The following is a 21571-nucleotide window of genomic DNA, read 5'->3' as shown; positions in this document are numbered from 1 at the left end:
ATCTGAGTCTCTGTAGTCCGCCGGACATGTGGGAGAGTCACTTTGGGATGGGAAGAGGGATAGCTATGTACACTGAAAAGCATGAAGTTGTGATATTGGCAGACTGGACTCATGGCTAGTCAGAAACTGCAGGCAGGTCCAGAAACTGATGCCCACTGCCAGTCAACTTGAATTTAAAACTAAATACTAATGTTTCTACTCTCACAGTAAAAAACTGTATACTGGCCATATCTGGAGGTACGGCTTTGATGGTCTTACACTCCAGGTTAGGGTCCAATACAAACAACTCCAGTGGTGCGACCAGCACAAATGGATTGGGAGGTGTCTGACCGCATCTGTTAAATCCTTACGTCTAGAGAACCAGTCAGCTCATGATGCAATATTTAACTTGATAAGAAATTATGAACTTAGAAGAAAAGACAAAATAATACACAAACACCCCATCTCTCCTTCAAGTCAAAGTCCCCTAGTACAATGGGAGGTGTTGCTACACCGGTCACTCCTCTTATGCTAGTTCTCACACGTTCAGTCCTCAGTGCTCCCTTCTTCTCTAGGTCCAAGTATTTACCTGTAGAACTGTCCTTTTAAAACGCTCTGTAATCCCAGCACCCAGGAAGCCTGTCTGGAGTTTGAGGCCAGTCTGGGCTACAGAGCAAGACCATGTCTCAAATCCACCAGAACAGCAACGGCAGCACCAGGTCTGGATCTGTCACCTCCCTCTTATTAGTGCTCCCTAACGATTCATGTCCTTCTAGCATTTTGTTATGCCAGAAGCTAACTGAGAAATTTAAAATAAATTTATTCATTAAAAATATAAGCCCACGGACTGGAGATGGCTCAGCGGTTAAGAGCACTGGCTGCTCTTCCAGAGGTCCTGAGTTCAATTCCCAGCAAGCACATGGTGGCTCACAACATTTGTAGTGTGATTCGATGCCCTCCTCTGGTGTGTCAGTGACACTTACAGACATAAAAACTATTTCATTTTTATTATATTGGGTTACATTAGGCCATGGACATTTGAGTATATAATATGTTGCCCAATGAACCAAGGTCAAGTACCAGGAGGCGCTCTACAGTGTGTCTGACCTATGGTTCAAGCAGCGCAGTTCACTGATACTCCTTGTAAAGATTCCCTGGTTTTTACACCAACAAAGCCCGCAGTGTAGCGGCTTTCTTTAAAGCACAGTTGTAGTACGGAATGTAGGATCTCAGCAGTGAACTTTCTGTACTGTTACATTAAAATCTACTGGGTGGAGGCCAGACGTGATCTACACCTCCAACCAGCTAGTGCCACACAGTAAGACCCTGTTTCAAACCAGCCAATCAGTGAGTCAACCTAAACAACAACAAAAGCCCTCTTGGTTGGTCTTGGACTTTGAATAAATCTTCCTCCTTGTCTTAAAACAAACAAACAAACAAACAAACAAACAAACAAACAAACGCCTAAATGTTACCTACCAGTCTTTAAAGCTGGCACACAATGAAATGGGTTGCTACGGGATTTCCATATGTATTCCTTTTTGCTGGCTCTCCCATGCGCCCACTGCCACCCTTTTTCTGCCTTCGTGTCATGTGCTCTCATTTCTCCTTACTCCTCCCTTAAAAGCCCATCACTCCTTAAGTCTCACTTTCTAGTTTCATGACCTTCAGCCACGTCTTTGTGTATGCATATGCACAAAGATAAAAATGAGCCCAGATTCTACCTATGGAGAACAAACAGAATGTCTGCTTGAGGATGGCTTATTTGGCTTAATGTAATAATTACCATTTCATCCTCTTGCTGTAAATGCCACAGTTCCATTCTTTGCAGCTGCAAAAACCCCACTGTGTATATTGTACATTTCCTTTATGGGCTTCTGTGCAACAGGCATCCTGGCAGTTGTGCACAGTGCTGTGTAAGCATGGGTGTGCAAGTTCCCCTGGGGTACACTGACAGAGAACTCTCCGGGTGTATGTCCCCCTTGCCTGGTTTGTAGCATCTCATCATTTGAAAAATACTGGTTCACTGCACTGTGTGAACTCCCAATACTGAAGCATGTTCTTACATAGTATTATGGAAGTCATACTTTAACACCACTGACTGTGTCAGAAAATTCTTGCAGCAATGAGAAGTCAAGTTCTTAGAGATAGTTTTCAAAAGTTAGAATTCTGACCTGAGGCAGTTCCATTACTGGGATGGACCTGACAGCTTCTTTCCACCTGAACTAGCATGTTCACTTACTTGCTTTTAAGAAAATGGCGGCTAAAGGCTCAGGGTTGGAGAATCAGTTTGTTAGTTGTTCCTTCAAGTAAAAATATGTCCCATGAAATAAATGGCTAGTTCAGCTAGCAACTCAAACAGCTGGACAAGTGCTTTTCCTTGGTGCAATGGCTGTCTCCAGGGACTTCATGAAATGAACTAAAAATCATGGTTGGGTTGCCTAGAGAGCACAAGGCTCTGTGTTCAATCCCCAGTAACACAAAAAGAAACAACAACAAAACAAGTAATACTTTAGGAGTACTCTGATTCTCCTTGTGTCTACACTCCTCCAATACTCCTTTCTACTTTAAGCATTAAAGTCCCATATTGTGTACTTTTTTCTCCAGTAAGAGGAAAGGAAACGACCTTAAAGAAGTGTGTGTGTGTGTGTGTGTGTGTGTGTGTGTGTGTGTGTGTGTGTGAGAGAGAGAGAGAGAGAGAGAGAGAGAGAGAGAGAGAGAGAGATACTTGATGTAGAGGCAGTGGACACCAGGTATCCTGCTTGTTCACTGTCTTATTCCCTTGAAACAGGGTCTCTCAATGGATCTGGAGCTCAGCTGGCTTGGTGCAGGTGCCAGGCAGTCATCTACTCTTACCCATAAGCCCTTCGTCTGCCCAGAATGACTACTTTATCATGTTCCTATGTAGAAATGCTGAACAGCATGATTCCCTCAAGACCTCACAAGGCTCCAAGCTTGCCACAAAACTGTTTAATACTTCTGGGTTTTCACCACTGGGCTTCCTTCCTGCTTTCTTCTACCTGCAGATTTGATTTTATTCTGTGATCAACTCTTGGCAGCTATCCTCCAGTTATTATTTAACTAGTTATTTTCTCCTCTATGCTAACTCCCTGCATTTAACAAGCTTTAGAGGAAAATCTAGGAACCCAAGCATAGTCGAAATTTGTTAGAAAACAACTCTTGAGAGCAGTGGCTCTCAGCCTCCCCAGTGCTGTGACCCTTTAACACAGCTCCTCATGTTGTGGTGAGCCCAACCATAAAGTTATCTTTGCTGCCACTTCCTAACTATAATTTTGCTACTGTTATGAGTCATAATGTAAATATTTTTGAAGATAATGGTTTGCCAAAGGGGCTGAGACACACAGGTTGGGAACCACTGCTCTAGACTGAGTCGAGGTTGGGGCTAGACTTCTGTGGGAAGGGAACAGACGCCTGAGTCCTCAGCTGCTTCAGTAGCACAACACAACCTTTGTCCCTACTTCTGTGCAGTCCCAGGACATCGCTTCCGGAAGGCAGTGTTGCCTGCTAGTTTGTCACCACAGGATGGCACCCAGGGCTCTGTACCGAGTGCAGAGGAGGCACATGGGGACAGAGTGCCTGCCTACAGATGACAGGGTCCTTTGTCTTCCTACTTTCATCTTTTGAGACAAATAAACTTTTTCCATAAAGAACCAGAGGGCAAATATTTCAGGCTCTGTGGCAAAATTAAAAATATATTATAGATACGCCAGAACAAAGAAAAATGTTTCACTTTTTTGATTTTTCCACAAAATTCAATAGTAATAGTGCAGTACACTTGGCCAACTTTTGGGGGGATAGAGCAAGGAAGGATGAAGGTTTTCCCTTTGGGGAGATAATTGACCTAACTACCAGTTAAATTAGTGTTCCCAACAAGAATTCAAACTATCACCCTAAAAGCTGTGTTTATCTCAGGCGGCTGAAGACAGGTGATGGGCTGGCCTCAGCCTGCCCTCCCACTCCCCAGCCCAAGGCCTTGCTTCTGTCCCTCCAGTTGGCTCATTCTAGGCAGGTGCCAAACACGGGCATCAGCTCGAGGGCTTCCTCCCAGTGGAGAGCTGGATTTTACCTGGAGTTTTCCCTCCACAGCCTTCAGCACTTCTTTGCATTGGTTTGGTGGTGACAAACTTTACTTTCTGACTATCTGTAATGTCTTTATTTTACCCTCAGCTGAGGACCACTTGTGGAGATCCAGACTTTGGGTAGATATTACTTCAGTGTGTTAGGGCTGCCTCGTCACTGTCTTTTGGCTGGTATTGTTTCTGACAGGAAGTCGGCCATCACTGCTATCATGGTTCTGCGATGTGCACAGCTGCTTTCTTGGGGTGCTTTTCAGATTTTTTTCTCTTTATCACTGGGTCTTAGCAATTTGATTATGATGTGACTTGATGTGGTTTTCTTTATATTTATCCTGCTTAGCCCTTGCCAGGCCTCCACGGTTGGTGTTTTTGATATTCCAAGTCAGAGCCTGAGCAGCTTTCTGTCCCCTGAGACTGCAGCTACAGAGCTATAGGACTATGGTGGAGCTGCTGGCCTCCGCTCTCGGCACTGGCTTCAGTCTGAACCATTTCTATTGCTGTCTTATGGCCCACTCACTGTGGCAGGCTGACCCTGAACTATCCCAATGATGCTCTCTCCTGACCTCATGACTTTATGTAGCCCCTTGTTGTTTATGGGATGGCCTTGTGGCTTGCTTCTAATAACCAGTAATACAGAATACTGTAGAGATGGCACTCTGAGTTAGCTCATAAGAGGTTAGGGCTCCTTGCCTGTGTTCTCTTTGATGCAGCCCACTGTCACCTAGTTAGCTTTTCTATTGTGATGGCCAGGTAACATAGAACTAAAAGTATTTCTGCCAGAGACCATTCAGTAAACTTAAAGCAGATCCTATGACATGTTTCCCTTCCTTCTCTTCCCACCCCTGTTTTGGACTGGATCTTACAAGGTAGGCCAGGGTGGCCTCAAACTTGACCTCTTGAGGGCTGAGATTAATAGGCACTCAACGCCATACTTCCCACATGACTGACACCTTGACTGTAGCTTCAAAGAAGACTGGAACCAGAAGACCTAGCTGAGCTGTGCTGTGCTGTGCTGTGCTGGGCTTCCCACCCACCCACCTAGAAAATAATAAATATAACTGCTGCTTTAAGCCACTGAAGTTTAACTTGTTATATGGTAATAGATAACCTGTACTCTAATAATTTTTTTAAATTCTTTTAAGATTTATTTTATTTATATGAGTACATTGTAGCTGTTTCCAGACACAGCAGAAGAGGGCGTCAGATCCCATTACAGATGGGTGTGAGCCACCATGTGGTTGCTGGGAACCTTTGGAAGAGCAGTCGGTGCTCCTCACTGCTGAGCCATCTCTGCAGCCCCCCCTAACAATTTCTTGTCTTCCTTATTTCTCCCATTAATGAATGCTTTGACTGAACTCCTTCTCAGCTCTAGTATTTCCCTATCTTACATTTCTTCTCCTTTGGGAGTGTAGATTTCTCTTCAAGTTTTTCAATGTATTTTTTAAAAAATATTTAACCTATTCTGAACTGTGGGTGTGTTTATCTGTGTCTGGGTATGTGCACATGAGAGGAGGTGTCTGTGGAGGTCAGAGGCATTCTGGAAGGCTATCCACTTGCTGACCGGGCTCTGGCTCCTAGTTGCTGAGTCAGCTCTCCCACCCCTTTGGACATATTTTTAAAGCTGTTTTTCTGCTTCCATTGCTTGTCTTCTGAGACAGCGTCTTATTAAGTAGCCTAGATTGGCCCCAAACTTGTTATCCTCCTGCCTCAGCCTCCTAAGTGATGGGATCCCAGGCCTATACTATCAAGTCCAACTCTGTGTCTGAGCTTTTAACTGAACTCTGGATACTGTGAATGGAGTCTCACTGTGGGTATCCAGGCTTCAGAGATGGCTGACTGAGTTGTATATCAGTTTGGTCCTTTCAAGGATCTTTTCCTAAATTTGCTCTTTTCCTGAGCTGATACTTAAACCCTTGGCCTTGTATGCGATGAGTGTCTTTCTCATCGTTTACTGCTATGAGGAGACACCATGACCAAGGTTACTCTCAGCAAAGAAAACATTTATTTGGAGCTTGTTTACAGTATAGCACAGCAACACACTGTCAAACCTGATGCTGGCGAAGGAGCTGAGAGTTCTAGATCCAGATCCACAGGGCATTGTGCCTGGCTTGGGCTTTTGAAAACTCAAAGCCTGGCCCCAGTGATACACTTCCTCCAACAAGGCCACACCTCCTAATCCTTCTCAAGTAGTGCCACTCTGTGATGACTAAGCATTCAGACATGTGTGGCTATGGGGGCCATTCTTATGCTACCACTGAACTCTCCTCCCAAGCTTTGTTTTTGGCAGAGTAGTCTTTCTAGGGTGAGTAAAGACTATCCTATGTCCTGGCCTCTCCACAGTCATTCCTGAATGTCCTGGATGTGCCACTACAGGTACAGGTGACAGCCCTGACAGGCAGAGCTCTTCCCCAAGGGGCCCCTTCCATCCGGCTGCAAGTATTAGGTGCAGCATCCCGCCAGCTCTTACCGTGGTCTCCGCCCACTGGAAGCCTCAGGGCACTAGCACTCACTCCTTCTCTCAGGGACCAGGAGCCTGTGCTACTGACACAGGACTAATGTCTGAAACAAGACTTTAAACTATCCTGTCCAGTTTTCTAGTCATTTATACTAGAAAAGCTAATTTGCTAGTTCATCCTGAAGACTGCATCTGAGAATCTCAGAGACAATAAAAAGTTTGTTTTTAATGCAAGTATACATACTCATTCCATGTCTATGAAGGACAACTTAAGATCTAAACATCTCATATACATGGTCTTTAGATTTTATGGAATTATGTATTTACAGAATTTAGTATTCTGGAAATACAACTTGGAACCTGGGTCTGATCCATGACTGATGCCTACAATTCTAGTACTCAGAAAGCTGAGGCAGAAAGATTGCCTTGAGTTTAGTGCCAGTCTGAGCTATACAGTGAGTTCTAGGCCAGCCTGGACCCCAGAACATGGGACATTCACAAAAGCAGCATATGGGGTCTGGTGGCACATGCCTTTGACCTTGGTACTCTGGAAACAGAGGCAGAGGCAGGCAGATTTTTGAGTTTGAGGCCAGAGCTGGTTGTATGAGGGAGTATGATTTAGATAAATTCCTTGACAGATTGGTGTGTGTGTGTGTGTGTGTGTGTGTGTGTGTACACACTCGTGTGCCACAAGAGCAGGGAATAGAGACACTGAACTTCCAAGAAGGCTGGCTTCTTCCTCACCCTCCTGACCTGAGATAAAAGCCTGACAGCTTAAAACAAAAGCCTAGTGGGCTTCTCCTGCTTCTCCTGCCAGAAGGCCTTCTGCTGATGGGACTGGATCAGAACGTTCAAGGCTGGATATGATCAGGACATGACTGCACAACAGCTGTGGGCCAATCCACCACCCTGTCTTCCTTTACTCTGAACAACTCTAAACTAGGGTAGGAGGAGCCTCCAAAGGCTCAGAAGAAAACAACCCAGCCCTCACAGAGATGCCCAGCTCCAGCCTCCCAGACTCTTTTCCCTGGGCCTTGAGTGTTTCCTCACTCCTAATAAAAGCTTTTTTTATTCGCTGTCTGAAATTTTCTCTGCTGCCACCTGTTGAAGCCACTGGAGAGCTCCCTGCCTTTTAATTCTTCGAAAGGTAGAGAAAACAAGTCTGGTTAAGACTCCTAGACAGGCTTGCCTAGGAAGCGCAAGGCCCTGGGTTCGATCCCCAGCTCCGAAAAAAAGAACCAAAAAAAAAAAAAAGACTCCTAGACAGTAACAGAGCTTCCCAGAATAGCCAATGTTACACAGTAAGTCCCTATCTCAAAAGAACCCAAAACAAACACCCCAACCCAAACAAACAAAAACAACAATGAAAAAACCCAACCCAAACAAACAAAAAGATAAAACCACAACAAAACAAAACACAAAAACAAACGAACAAGTCACCCACCTGCCAACCTAAAATAAGTGAAATGCAACGGGGAGCTTGGCAGAAGCTGAGGCTACGAGTCCACCAGCGCCTTTGTTCTCACAGGCCCTGGTCCCTGCCCTGCCACAGCTCACTCCTGTTAATAATCTCCAACGGATGAGTTTAAGGAGAATGGTAATCTAGGAAACGCAGGCAAACTCAAATTTTCCACTCTACCTTGATAACTGATTTGTTATGATGGGCCCATAAAACCCAAGTAACCGTTTAGTGAAAACTGAGACCCGGAAGGTGGCTCTTCCAGCACAGTGAGCCCATTCCTCTAACAAGCACCAGCTAAGGCTGCCGTCACTAACCGGCTAGGCTCTTAGGAAAGAAAGCTCTTGCCTTCCACCTTCCCCTCTCACAGGCCAGGCAGCACAGAGACAAGCACATGGCCACAAGCACTGGCTTGTGACTATACTGGGGCCAGGAGCTTCTGAGCAACGGAGGTGGGCACCAAGCAGAGGGCAGTGGACAAGAAACATCCTGAGAAGCTGAGCTCTTTGCCTGCCAGCCCCCAGGAACTGTTCCAAAATGGGTGTTGGCTGTTTAAACGCTGGCACAGCTTAGGCTGCAGGTCACTGGCTAGAGAGCCTGAGGCCTCTGAGCACACGTGGTCCCATGTCCACAGGTTTCTCCACCTTTGTCCTGAGCCACATTGGTCTCTCCCTTGCACACTCTCCCCTGGTTTGGGAAGGAGATGATAAATCCAAGCGCACTCCGCGGTGCTCCGCAGGCGCTCGCTCGCTCGCTCGCTCGCCTCCTTCACTGAACCTGCACCTCATCAATCACACTATTGTCTGCTTGAAAGGCGAGCCTTGTAAATGTCATATCCACTCAGGCCCAAGGAGAGGTGCATCCAAATGCAGCAAGGAGTTTTAATTGGATAGTGTAATTAAAACTAAAAAACCCCAGCAGACTCCCTTTGACAGGCTAGATGAAGACCCCTTTTAATAGGCCAGGGAACATATCTGCTAAGAGGAAAGGCGTCCTGTCTGATTGTGGTCCAGAGCACTCTCAGGAAAAGGCAATCCAATAACTGGGCATTTAATTCGGGAGAGTCCGCTGTTCTGCCAACAGCCAATACTCACTGTATTTGATCTGGAACTTTGGAAATGAGTCCCCATCAGAGACGCAAAAAACCCCACAATACTGCTGGACTCTCTCATGTGTGAGGCCAGATCTCTGGGATCACCAGAGCCCGAGTAGGCTGTGGGCCATCTTGCACAAACACAGGCGCTCACTGTAAAGCAGCAAGGCCACGAACATTCCCCACCCACCTCACTGGAAGTTCCCTTACATACACACACTCAGGAGCATCTAAAGAATGACAAATATCCCAGGTATGTGCTTCTTCCAAAGCTGAACTAGGGTGCCTGATGGGTTGGAGAAGTGTGCTTATGTGTGGTCTCTGCTGGAGCTGCCCTGTCAGCCAGGGAGAAAAGAGGGTGGGTGGTCAGTGGGTTTGGTGCCTGGGATGGGGTGTGCCAAGTGACTTTAGTAAAAAAATCTGATCTCGCTGCCACCTTTCCTGGTTGCCTTTACTGGGGAGGGGCAAGGGGATGCCACCCACTCAGACATGCAACTCTATACAAGAGAGTTTGTGGACACATGAGGACGGATGCCTTACAGGCAGCCACGTCAGTCCCTTTAAAATGAAATACCACTGTTCCAGAGTTTAGAGAGCCCAGTGCAGGGTCTACAGAATGCATCTAAACAAGGGCCTTGGTGGGCACAGAGGCACGGGGGCTCCTTCCAGAGCTTTCTAAAGCGAGACGGTTGCTTTGCTTTATTTACACAGACCTCAAAGTCTGCTGCCTGGGTGCTCAGGTGGATTTTTCTGTTTTGATGATGGTGATGACTTTTCTCCTCATGAAGCCTGCTTGGAGTTCTGTAAACCTTTGAACATTCCTAACACTGGTCCTTCTCTCTATGTTGATAAACCCATTAAAGGCCTGTAAGTGAACACATATAATCTGTGAAAACTGGATACTGAATAAACCATCAAATACTTTTAGGTTTAAATGAAAACTACATAAAAGCATTTCAGCCATCAATTTGGCTATCACTTCTAGCCAGTATGAATTCTGCTGGAAAAGCTATTTTCGTGCAGATGTGGAATTCAATGGGAAAGACTGACTCGTGTACCAACATCAATCAAAATGTCGACTTCCCTGGCAGCTCTCAACAGTAAGGCAGGTTCAAAGGTCACAGGATAAAGAAAAAGCCAAGCTCTGGTTCAGCTCTAATATCTCCTTGGTACAAGTCTTGCAGAAGCACCCCTTCTGCATTAGCCTGGCTTTCATTAATCTTCTTGCCACCTTCTTTAACTAGTCATGCAGAACCGTTCGATAGCAAGGCGTATAATGGGGAAGGCCCTGTGCCTATTACCGCGTTAACATTCTCTTAAGCCCAGTGCAACAATAGAACGAGAGGCAGAGTAGAGCTGGATGCAGGGTGAGGTTCAGGCAATTCAATCACAGCCTGGCTTACCTATGTACTCTGACCCACAAGACACAGGGGCCTTTGTGTGTAACTGGCTTGGTCATTAAGGCCGCTCAAGATCACAACAAAGCTAATCTTTCCATTTAAGCTAAATCAATGTGGACAAATCATTATTCAGTGGCTTTAATTTAATTAGTAAATTAAATACACTACTTTACAGATCTTGTCAAGTACTTATGAAAAGAAAGATTCATTTAAATGCGAGGTCACCAATAAGCCAGCTAATTTAGCTCCTGCTCGTAAGGAATCTCGCTCCACATCCAGGGGTTCTGGTTACGAGAGGCACGGCTAGAGCTAACTCCTAACCCTAGACAGTTCCTATTTTTGGTCCAAACTGTTTTGAACAAAAAGCAAAGCAAAGCAAACAAAATAAAACACCTTCCAGCAATATAAGCAAAGCAGCAGCAGAATCAGATTTCCTTTAAACTATACTGTTGCAAGAAGCGTAACCAGATTACTCTATTCTGCTGCTTCCTAAGGACTGTATATTATCCCTACTTAATTGAGATACAGAGCACTTTTCAGCTATAAAGATGACAGCTACTTTATTAAGGTTTAAATCTGATTTCTTAATGATGGCTGCTTCCTTTAAAGGCCCGGAACCTGTGGAAGCTTCTCTGGATGAGGCCAGACCTGCTGTGATAGGACATCCGCACACAGCCAGAGAGCCTTCCCTGTCACAGGAGGTCCCTGGCTTTGTTCAGCGCTAGCCCTTTTTAAGAGGCTGACCGACCATTTATAGCCTATGTCTAGCCTGGATCTGCTAAGAGAGATCAAAATGCACTTAAAAAACCAACCAACCAACCAAACAAACAAAAAAACACGTTTGTTGGAACCCTTCAAAATAGCAAAAGAAACCCTACACAGAGGCAAGCCAGACTGAAGGAACCCTGATTTGAATAATAAAGGCAGGGCTTTTCCTCTCCTAAATTCATTCTTAATTTTTCAGGGCTCGCCCTTTAGATTTTCAGAATTCTTTTAGAGTTTGGATTTATCCATGTAGATTTTTAAGGCTTATCTATTTAGTCATTAAGTTCCAGGTCCTTAAACACTCACAGGGACAGAGTGATAAATCTTCTCTCTAATACTGGCCTAAGAGGGAGAAGCTGGGTGCAGGAGCACACAGAGCTGTGCTGGGGACCTGGCCATGCTGATTCCACAGTCTGTAATTCCGAGTTTCACCCATGCTAATGCTCAGCCCTGTGCCCAGTCAGCTATTCTTACACTGTCGAATGCGGCATCAATTAAACCTGAGTTATGTTTCCTACGACGACCGAATGAATGGTATGACAGCAGCTTTCTTCATAAACCTGCAAAATGGCCACATTCAAAGGGTTTACAACATTTCTTTTCTGTTCAAAATCCTGACAAACATGTCTCAGGTAAGAATGCGGGATAGCTTCATCGTCTCCCCACACTTATGCCTTTTGTGAAGCAGGCTGCGCAGTAACACGTCTGCTCCGTTTCCACAACTAAATTATTCCAGTTGGTCACACGCCCCAGTCTCTGGGAAGACACTTGTGTTATGAGAGATAAAAACATGAAAAAGAGAATATACTGCAGAAATCAAAAACCTTATCTACTTCTAGACTCTTTTCCTTTGCCATAATTCATTCAAGAAGCCCTAAGAATAATTTTTGATGTAAACTCAGCTACAAACATACATCACTATGCTGATAAAAATCACAGGCTAAACTTATGAAATATAGTGACTTTCATTTCTTTAGCACTCCTAAAATAACTTTTTTTCTAAGGTTCAGCAGACATAAAAGATAAAAAGGGTTACCATTAATCCTTTAGGGAAAAGCAAGAAGGAGAGGAGGAGAGAGAGCAGAGGCCCCATAGATTAACCCCGTGTCGGGGAGGCCTGAGCAGGGGCTTTTGAGATCCAGGCTGAATTAATTTAGTGAAGATACTGGAAATCATAAAACCACACAATGTCAATTTGATTCATTTACTAACATCCCGGTGTAGGCATTTTACAGGAATTACGGGGGACAACTCTTGGTTCCTCAACCCTGGCTCATTCAGTTGACCAACACTCTCTGTAGACAGTGGCAGGGCTGGCTGGGCCACTCAGTTCAGTGGAGACTCAGAACGGGGGTCGGGAGGACTCTAAGGAGAATGCGGCACACGGCACAGTCCAGAGGTCTATACAAATGTCCGAGGAAATGAACAGAAAGGAGTGCAAAGAAGGAGAGAAGGTGGCAATGTCCGTGAATTAGAGGTAGGGCCAGGCAGAAGCACACAACAGACTTTGTGAGCGCACCTCCTGGGCCAAGGTCTAGTGAGGCCCGAGTGATCAGTAGTTCTCAATGTCAGCTAAGGCTGTGTGGAGGAGTCAAACTTCATTTTGAAAGCCTATAATTTTAAACTCTAAAAAGATGTATTATACTTGTGTGTATCAGTTTGAGTGTATGTGTGGATGGAGGTCTCTGCCTATCACTTTGAGGCAAGGCCTCTCTCCCTGAATCTGGGGTTCATTTTTCTCTCAGCTGGGCTCCTTCCCTGCCTGGAGCAGGGGTTACCGACATGCATGGGATGGAATGGTTTCTCTTCTTTTATTTTTTTAAAGCAAAACGAAAACCAAATAAATTAAAACAAAACAAAACAAAAAAAACCACCCTGTGAACTTAACTTTGGGGTTCCCAAATACCATCCCTACTCATTGCAGCCACATACCACATGTGTCCTTCAGGTCCCTGTATGTGTAACTTCTGAGTTCAGAGAACATGGCTTGAAAAGCCCTGCTAGAGTACAGGGCTGGGCTGTTCTCCTCAGCAACAGACAGTCAAGGCAGCCACTTACCCCCAAGGGCTGCACACTGTACTCTGGGAGCCTGGAGAGAAAGTCAGTACTGAGAAGATGGCCCTGTCTGCTCTGTACGCTGAGCGTGTGCCTGGGCCCTACACAATGCACAGCAATTACTAAAGTCAGAACTTCATTTTGCAAGTCTATAATTTTAAACTCTTAAAAAAAGATTTATTATACTTGTGTGTATCAGTTTGAGTGTATGTGTGGACTGACTGATCCCTTCAGACAGTGGGATATGGGTGACTGTGACTTCCTGGACAGCTGGGCATGTGGTATCTACCCCTTTTCAGTGCCTGGGTTACAGCCTTCCTAGGCACAGCAAGTGTCTGTCAATGGGAGAACCCGATCCAGGCTTCATTCCTCCCCCAATCTGCCCACTTCAGGTGAGGACCTTATGCAACACGCAGGTGATCACTTGCCATGTCAGACAAGTATAAAACCTTCTTCAGAATATCCTCAGTGCTTAGGAAGGAAGACGCCAGGACAAACACATCCTGTCTGGCCACAGCACGGAGTAGTTGGAATCAGGGAGAGGCTCACTCACTGCATAGAGGAGCCTCCAGGTTCCAAGAGCATCAGACAATTGTCTCATGGTTTCCTCTATAGTCAGAGCTTCACGGGAGGAAGGGATGGCAACCAGAGGCCAAGAATGGCCTCACTTCTCTCTCTACCTGCTAAGCATGCCTTTCTTGCCAAGCCGAAGGCTGTGTTAGAGGAGCTTTATCATAGCTGGATTTGACAATGAAGTTAAACACTGTCATGGGGCATGCGGCATGTGCCTAGCCTGTAAGCCTTGCTGAGCTGCCCTTTCAGTCATGATGACCTTGGAGATCAGCCACATTGTAAATGTTTCCTGGCCTTTACCCCTTCCTAGTGTTCCTTCTGAATATATAAGCCCTCTGAATTTGTTCTCAAATCCATAGACACAGGAATATAGGCCTCCAAATTAGAGGCTCAGTATGTATTTCAAGTTACCAGGCTAAGAGCTACAGGGGTGACCTCTTGGTAACAAGAAGTGCTGAGATGCATGGGAACCCCGTTAGCAGGCCTTCCTATGCAACCAAAACCATGAAGACACTTTTGGCTGTCTGCTTTCAGAGAGAGGCTCTACTCTGAGCTATGTGTCCTTTTTGCCCCTTATTAGGACTGGAGTCCTAAAAAAAATGATTAAGTTATCAACCTAAATCCTACACTCAATTACTTAACTGCAAAAATATAACATACCCCAATGGTATCTGCTTAGAAGGTTTAGTGGAGGAGTGCCAGCCCAGTAGTGGAGTGGTCTCTTCTGCAGGACCAGGCATAAGTTCAGTTATAAATTGGAGGTCATGGCTGCCAATAATCTGGGTGTGCTGACACCTCCACCATGATGGGTGCCTAAGTCTGGTCTCTGGCTACGGCAGGAAGTCCTCCATCTTCCACTGGCGTGGCACAAAGAAAGCAGGTTTAGGCTGACTGGTCAAGTTCCCCCAGAGGGAAGGGTCAGGAGAACAAATTAAATCAAGCAGCACTCACTTGGTGCAAATTCCCAGCAGGAACCTGCCTGGTAAACACCCCCACCCCGCCCCCGGCACAGGCTTCAAGGGTCTCTGCAGACAGCAAGATGGACCAAGATGGGGGCTCCCATCAGGCTCTGGGCGCCAGGACACGATCCTGTTTGATTAAAAGAAATTTCTGGTAATGAATTAAACAGGCCCAAGGAAAAAAGGACATGGTGGCCATATATTCTGCCAGCGCCCGGCACCCAGGGAGGAGGGGTGAGAAACGGAGACATAAATAAAAGACTACTCACTGGGGCTCTTCTCCTCGGCAAGGTCACAGGCACAGAGCAGGTCACAATCGATTGAGATGGGCTTCTGCTTAATCCAAAACTTAGTGCTGGCTTTCTGATTCGTAACAGGGTCTATCTCCACTTTGTCTCCAGAGATACCTGTAAGGCCAAAGGGGCAGGGGTGGGAGGGAGGGACACACACACAAAAAGAAGCCATGAGATGCCTGTGACTTCAGAGCAATGATCTGACCTGCTGGATAAATCATGCAGTGGTTGAGCATGAGCTCTGAGGGCTTTAGGAACACAGAATTCTCCCAAAAGGCAGGGCTTCTAAACTGCACCCCAGGCTCTCACACGCTGGCTGCCTGAACAAGCAAGGTGTGCGGTGTGGTGTGACACCCCAACGTCATATGGAAAGCACATAGTGAGTGTGCCTTTTGATACAGCAGACACACACTACACAACTTCCCCACATACTGCTAACAGTATCATGTCTATATTGTAATGATATAAACTGGAATTGAGGGCCATTTAAGCTAATTCTGATTTTTTCTTTTTTAAATAAAGACCTTAAGTAACAAATTAGGCTACCAATATAGAATTTCTGATCTGGAAAAACCTAACATTGAGAATAGAAGGAGGAAGCAACTTCCCTCTGTGATAACTTCCCAAGTAATATTTAAGGGAAGCCATGGGAAGATCAAAGGGTCTTTCCACAAAATCTTTGAAGTTCAAAACTTGCAGCCTGGCTTTCAGGTTGGAGAGGTCCTCGCCTCTCTGCCTAGGGAGAGACTCTAGCATTTTTTTTTGCGCATGTCAGACAACAGCTAGGAGTAAATGTGCAGGGTGGGAGACCGACACACGCTGAAGGTGCCTTCTGAGTATTTAAGAGATGATGTGCTCTGTCTGACACACCAAATCTAGTCTACCAGTCCTATTTTGCTGAAAAGAAAAAACTGTTCATGAAGTGAGACATAAACCTTTAATATGTGTTCTGGAGTGAGCCCCATAGGAGCCTTAAAAGTAATTAATTTTTAGGTCAGGGTCGAAGTGGAAAAAAAAAAAGAAGTCAAGATTAATAAAACCCTGACATAATCAATTGTATATACCATGATAGAAAAGACAAGCAGGACTTGTGATAAAAGATTAGTAAGTCAGAAGAAGATAAAACCCACCCAAGCTCTGCTCAGTTGATACCCCAACCCCAACCAAAACACACACCTGCTCGAACACATACACGCACAAAACCACTACAGCCTGACAGCAAATTTAAATGTAAAAGAGAATAAAAACAAATGTCCTCTCCATGACTGGGTTCGACATCCATGCACTGGGTTATTTTATGAGCAGATTCATTCCAACACCAGTTAGACAAAGGGAGAAGGCTGTGTGCAGAGAGCAGAGGACACAACACAGGGATGGTCTAAACCCTCATCTCTGGTAAAGCCCAGCAATCTTGCTTGTTTTTATTAACCAAATGCTGGGGTCACACTGGAGGGGTTTCAGTTAGGCATGATGTCCTAAGTACAGCCTACTTTGGGTCTCAGCCTGCTGAGGCAGACAGGAGACCAGTCTGATTATGCTTCACTTAAAACAGATTATGACTACACTCTCGACTCCGATTTGCTCATTAATTGTTAAGGATCTGGACCTCTCTATTGTTCCCTGAAAGGAGACGAGTACTTAAGTCATGGCAGTAGTGATGAGCGTTCATGTATATTCACACTGTGGTGCTGGGCTGAGTGTTCATGTGTGTGCACGCTGTGGTGATGGTGAACGCTCATGTGTGTGCACGCTGTGGTGATGGGGAGTGAGTTCATGGTGAGCAGGGCTTCCCCTCCTCATCTGCTTCTTATTCTGACATTTATAACAGTCAAAACAGACAGAGCAAAATAAATGTGCATATCTCTTATGTGGAAATAAACCCTGCCCCACATTCCTCTTTCAGAAAGGAAGAAAGAAAAAAATCGTCACCAGACAGAGATGGTTAAAATTTTGTTCGAAGGCCATGCAACTCCTGAAGCCACAGCCAGTCAATACTGTTAATGTACCTTGTTAATTTGATAGGATTTGTCAGGTAACTCCACTGGAAAATTATATAAAACTGTTCCAGATGAAAAGATGATAGTGACATGAATTAAAGTGATAGAACAATAGTGGGATATAAACCAGAAACGACACCCAAAGTGGCTGTTGATTTATTACCACGCTGAGTTTGGTTCTGGGCTCCCATGTATATTAGTGCTACAAATCTGGGTCCATTTAGCAGAGGGATGCTCATACATACATCACCGGCTCCTGCTCCACACCAAGGTCAGTCCCCATGCATCAATCTTTTCAACAGAGCTTACTTCACAAAGCAGGCCTCCTGAAACCATCGCAGATGTAACAGACTGCTCTCCTCCTTCATCTTTCTTTTATCATGTAAAGCACACTTTTAACTTCCATTATTTTTATCTGCAAATTGTTAGCACATAGTTCATCCATTTCCTGCGTATCTGTGCATCAGTTGCCTACGCTCCACTTGGCCACAGAACCTTTCCCAATGACACCCTTCCGTGAGGTTACTGTCACTGATGCTGTTTACAGAAGGGAACCCCAAGACTAAAGTTTGGGGATGGAGATGTGGGAGATGGATACGGAAGGCTCAGGATGGGCAGACAGGTGGAACATCATTTAAACAATTGGTGTGCTTCACAAAAGCAGCATACACGTGAGATTTTCTTCCTGAATCAAATCACATTTTCCCACTGACTCAGTTCCAGCGATACTCTGTCTTCATTTTGGATTGATCTGTAATTGGCAGGGGCCCCTGACACTTCAGACACTTCAGTTTTAAGTTTCCTTGCCCTGCAGGCTTTCAGTCAGGCAGTTAATGATCTGTAAAACTCTCGCCTGCCTCCAGGAGTCACTATTTAAAGGAACCTGTAGGGGAATCTTTTGAGATGGGAAAAATCCTTTGTGTGTTAAATACTCTCACTACAGACAAGTGTGAGTCTCTGTCTCTTAAAACTGAGTTAGGCCCCACAGGCTTGGTTGTTCCCACTGGACAAGTGCAAGCAGGCTAGGAGAGCCTGAGGCAGTCTGTGGTAGGCGCCACCCTTGCTGAGCACATTGGGTAGAGCCTGGAGACCTCTGGGAGTCTAAGTACTTTTTACTCATTCGTCCGTCCGTCTGTCCATCCATCCATCCATCCATCCATCCATCCATCCATCCATCCATCCATCCATCCATCCATCCATCCATCCATGGTGGATGCTAGCAAGTTCACGCCACACTAAGGATAAAGACACTGGAGCTAGGGTGCAGTGTGTGACTACTCAGGAGGTCAGTCAGTACAACTGCACCCATTCGCCACTGCAGCCTTTTAAGTGTGCAAAGGAGAAGGTGGGGCCAGAGCAGCAGGGCTTTCCTGTGACTGCAGAGCACAGACACTACAGCTGCCATGTTCCCTGTGCTTCCCCATCCTCAAGGCTAGGGCCCAGTCCTTTGGCAAAGGTGTGACCCTGGCAAGCGCATCGCCTTCCAGCAGCTCTCCTCCAGGAATCATGCGGTACAGTGTCCTCAGGCCAGCAAGCATGGCTCTGCTACACTCACCATTTAGTAAGTGTTCATAGCCTCTTAATGTAGTGAGCGCTGAATGTCTACTACGTGCCATAAGGTGGAGAGCCTCTGTGTACTCTAACAGCCTCATGAAACAGAAACACAGGATGGTTATAGAACCTGTCCAAGATCACACAACTCACAAGTGGCCTGCAACCTGGATCTCTGGTGCTGGAGCCCACCCTCTCAGCACTGTAAGGGTCAGCAGGAATTTTGCTGGCTTTGATCCATGTCTACTGAGGGACGGGTATTTTGGTGCAGTTAGAGAGCTTGGAAGCAGGAAAGCCCTTCTTCCAATCCAGAACTGCCTGGTTCCCAGATGGTCCTCAGGGCTGCTCAGACTCGAGTCAAGAAAACACAAAGAAAACTATCCAAGCAGTCCTGCAACCCTCTCCTCTCCTCTCCCCAGGGTATAAGAAAGCATTCAGACGTCAAACACGCCACACCCACACCTGCAGAGCCAACAAACACCCAACTGTTGTTCTTGTTTTTCTTCTGACTTCTGTACTTGCTCTTAGTGGGTCAAGTTTTTATGTGACATCTCTGGACCTTAGTGGATCAAGTTTTTATGTGACGTCTCTGGGAAATGCAGAGGAACTTCTTACGGTATCATTTAACACAGCATTGTAAGCAGGTCAAATTATAAACACAGAGAAAGAGGGGAAGTGGACCTTAATTAAAAATACCTTTCTTCAAACTAAATGGTTACACTGAGGTGGTAACATGCTCATAATGAAATATAACACAACCCAAGAAAATCAAGCCAGAAGAAAAGTTTGACTTAAAAAACATTCTCATGTCACGATACCAAATGAAATAGGAAAGAAAAATATTTACATAGGGGTCGGCAATGGGGCTCAGCAGAGCACGTGCCTGACATGGACAGGGCCTGGCTTTCATCTCTAGAGTGGGAGGCGGGCGGGGAAGGTGGTCTAGGGGAGCTTTCTTTCCAAAGGCTCCAGTCTAAATGCACAGTCAGCCTGGACCCAGCAATATGTATGGTTTTTTATTTAGAATTTTACTTTATGTGTTTGGGCATTTTGCCGACATGTCTGTCTGTCTGTCTGTCCGTCTGTCTGTCTGTGTGCCTGTAGACATGTGCTGCCTTGTGCCTGCAGAGGCCAGAAGGGGGCCCTGGAGGCAGTTGTTAGCAGCTGTGTAGACGCTGGGAATCAAATGTGTGTCCTCTGGAAGAGTAGCAACTGCTTTTAACTCTGAGCCATCTCCTCAGTACCCAACATGACTTTTATTTACTTACTTATTTATTTTTATTTTGTGGTGCTGTGGGCTGAACGTGGGCCTCAGGCATGACAGCTGGGAAAGCCCTTTTACCACTGTGCTATGTCCCTGTCTTTTAACGAAGTCATCACTGTTCTAAAAGCGTAGTTAACTTTTCCTTACGTTTCCATTTCAGAGTTTGCTTTCCTTCCCCTCCCGTCAGTAGTGCTGGGAAGGATGACCTCACTGACCTCTGCGATGGTGGTCTCGGAAAGTGACCGTAAATAGAAACACACTTCCATCTAGAAGTTCTCATGCACCCAAGGGGCTGAGATGCTGGCAAGGGCTCCTCTGAGAGCCCTGCCACTGTCACAAAGGTGTCCAGAGCTTCCCGGTCTCAGCCCCAGCAGGTAAGGAGGAAGAGCACAGGGCTAGTCTGGAGTGCTCGAGGTCAACCCTTCCCTCAGAAGCATGGGAGGCCCATCTGTCTCTGTTACCAGCTCTCCTCCCCTGCCCACTTACCCGCCGCCATCCGTCATGACCTTTTCATGCTCCCACACTGACAGCTTCCAGATACAGTGAGTCAAACTTCACTGGAAGCAAACTATCACGCCAACTGTCAAAGGCAGAAAACATTGCCTGATTCCTGTCCTACATCAACGCCAGCATATAAATCCTTCCTTAACAAGACAGCTCAAAATAAACAAAGCGCAACTCTAATGCAGCTACAACTCTCCAGGGAAACAATTTGTCCAAGGTTTAGAGTTATCACTAGGGGACCCTCATCTGTTTTAACTAACCAAACTATTTCCATAAAAGGAAATTAGCACTGTATATCATCACCCACAGTGCAGTGAGGTCCCCCTTTGGGCAGCCCCTGCTCTAGGTCCTGCTGTGACAGTGGCTCACTGAGTACCTGTATCTCTGAAGGTAGCCTAAGCTGTGTGTGTCTAAAGGCAGCAGTGCTCAGTGGTTAGGGCCAGGAACCCTGGATCAGGAAAGTCTTAAGTTCAAGCTTTGGCACTACCTCCTCAAGCTTTTACTTTGGGAAACTGGGAAAAGAGGAACAGGATGCTAACTCACGAGTGTGGAACTTTTTTTTTTTTTTTTTTTTTTTTTTTTTTTTGGTTCTTTTTTTCGGAGCTGGGGACCGAACCCAGGGCCTTGCGCTTCCTAGGTAAGCGCTCTACCACTGAGCTAAATCCCCAGCCCCGAGTGTGGAACTTTTAAGGACTTTCTATCGCTGTGATAAAGACCGTGACTTTTAAGGACTAGTTACTTTCTATCGCTGTGATAAAGACCGTGACTTTTAAGGACTAGTTACTTTCTATCGCTGTGATAAAGACCGTGACTTTTAAGGACTAGTTACTTCCTATCGCTGTGATAAAGACCGTGACTAATAGCAACTTAGGGAGGAAAGGATTTATTTGTCCTAGTCTTTCAACCACAGTCCATCACTGCAGGAAGCCAAGTCAGGAACTCAAACAGGGAAGGAACCTGGAGGCAGAAACGGAAGCAAAGAAACAGAGGAATGCTGTTTACTAACCCTGCTTCTCCTGGTTACTCAGTGTGCTTTCTTAGACAATGCTGGACCACCTGCCTAGGGGTAGCATCTCCCATAGGGGCTGGGCCTTCCCACATCCATTAGTAACCAAGAAAAAGCCCCA

General features: G+C 45.7%; 1 protein-coding gene across 16 annotated transcripts in view; it reads right to left on the bottom strand.

The window, feature by feature from the left end:
* Mapkap1 (MAPK associated protein 1) overlaps nt 1-21571 on the bottom strand; it is a 202646-nt gene that overhangs the window by 10361 nt on the left and 170714 nt on the right. For all 16 annotated transcript variants that reach the window (XM_039104765.2, XM_063283509.1, XM_063283505.1 and 13 more), the window contains one exon: nt 15105-15242. In XM_039104765.2, the coding sequence (XP_038960693.1) occupies nt 15105-15242 (138 nt within the window). The remainder of the gene's footprint in view (nt 1-15104; nt 15243-21571) is intronic.

The sequence above is a fragment of the Rattus norvegicus genome, chromosome 3, assembly GCF_036323735.1.
Source record: "Rattus norvegicus strain BN/NHsdMcwi chromosome 3, GRCr8, whole genome shotgun sequence".
Taxonomy (NCBI): Eukaryota; Metazoa; Chordata; class Mammalia; order Rodentia; family Muridae; genus Rattus; species Rattus norvegicus.
Note: the sequence above shows the minus strand (reverse complement) of the source record. Positions and strands in the feature narration are given on the sequence as shown.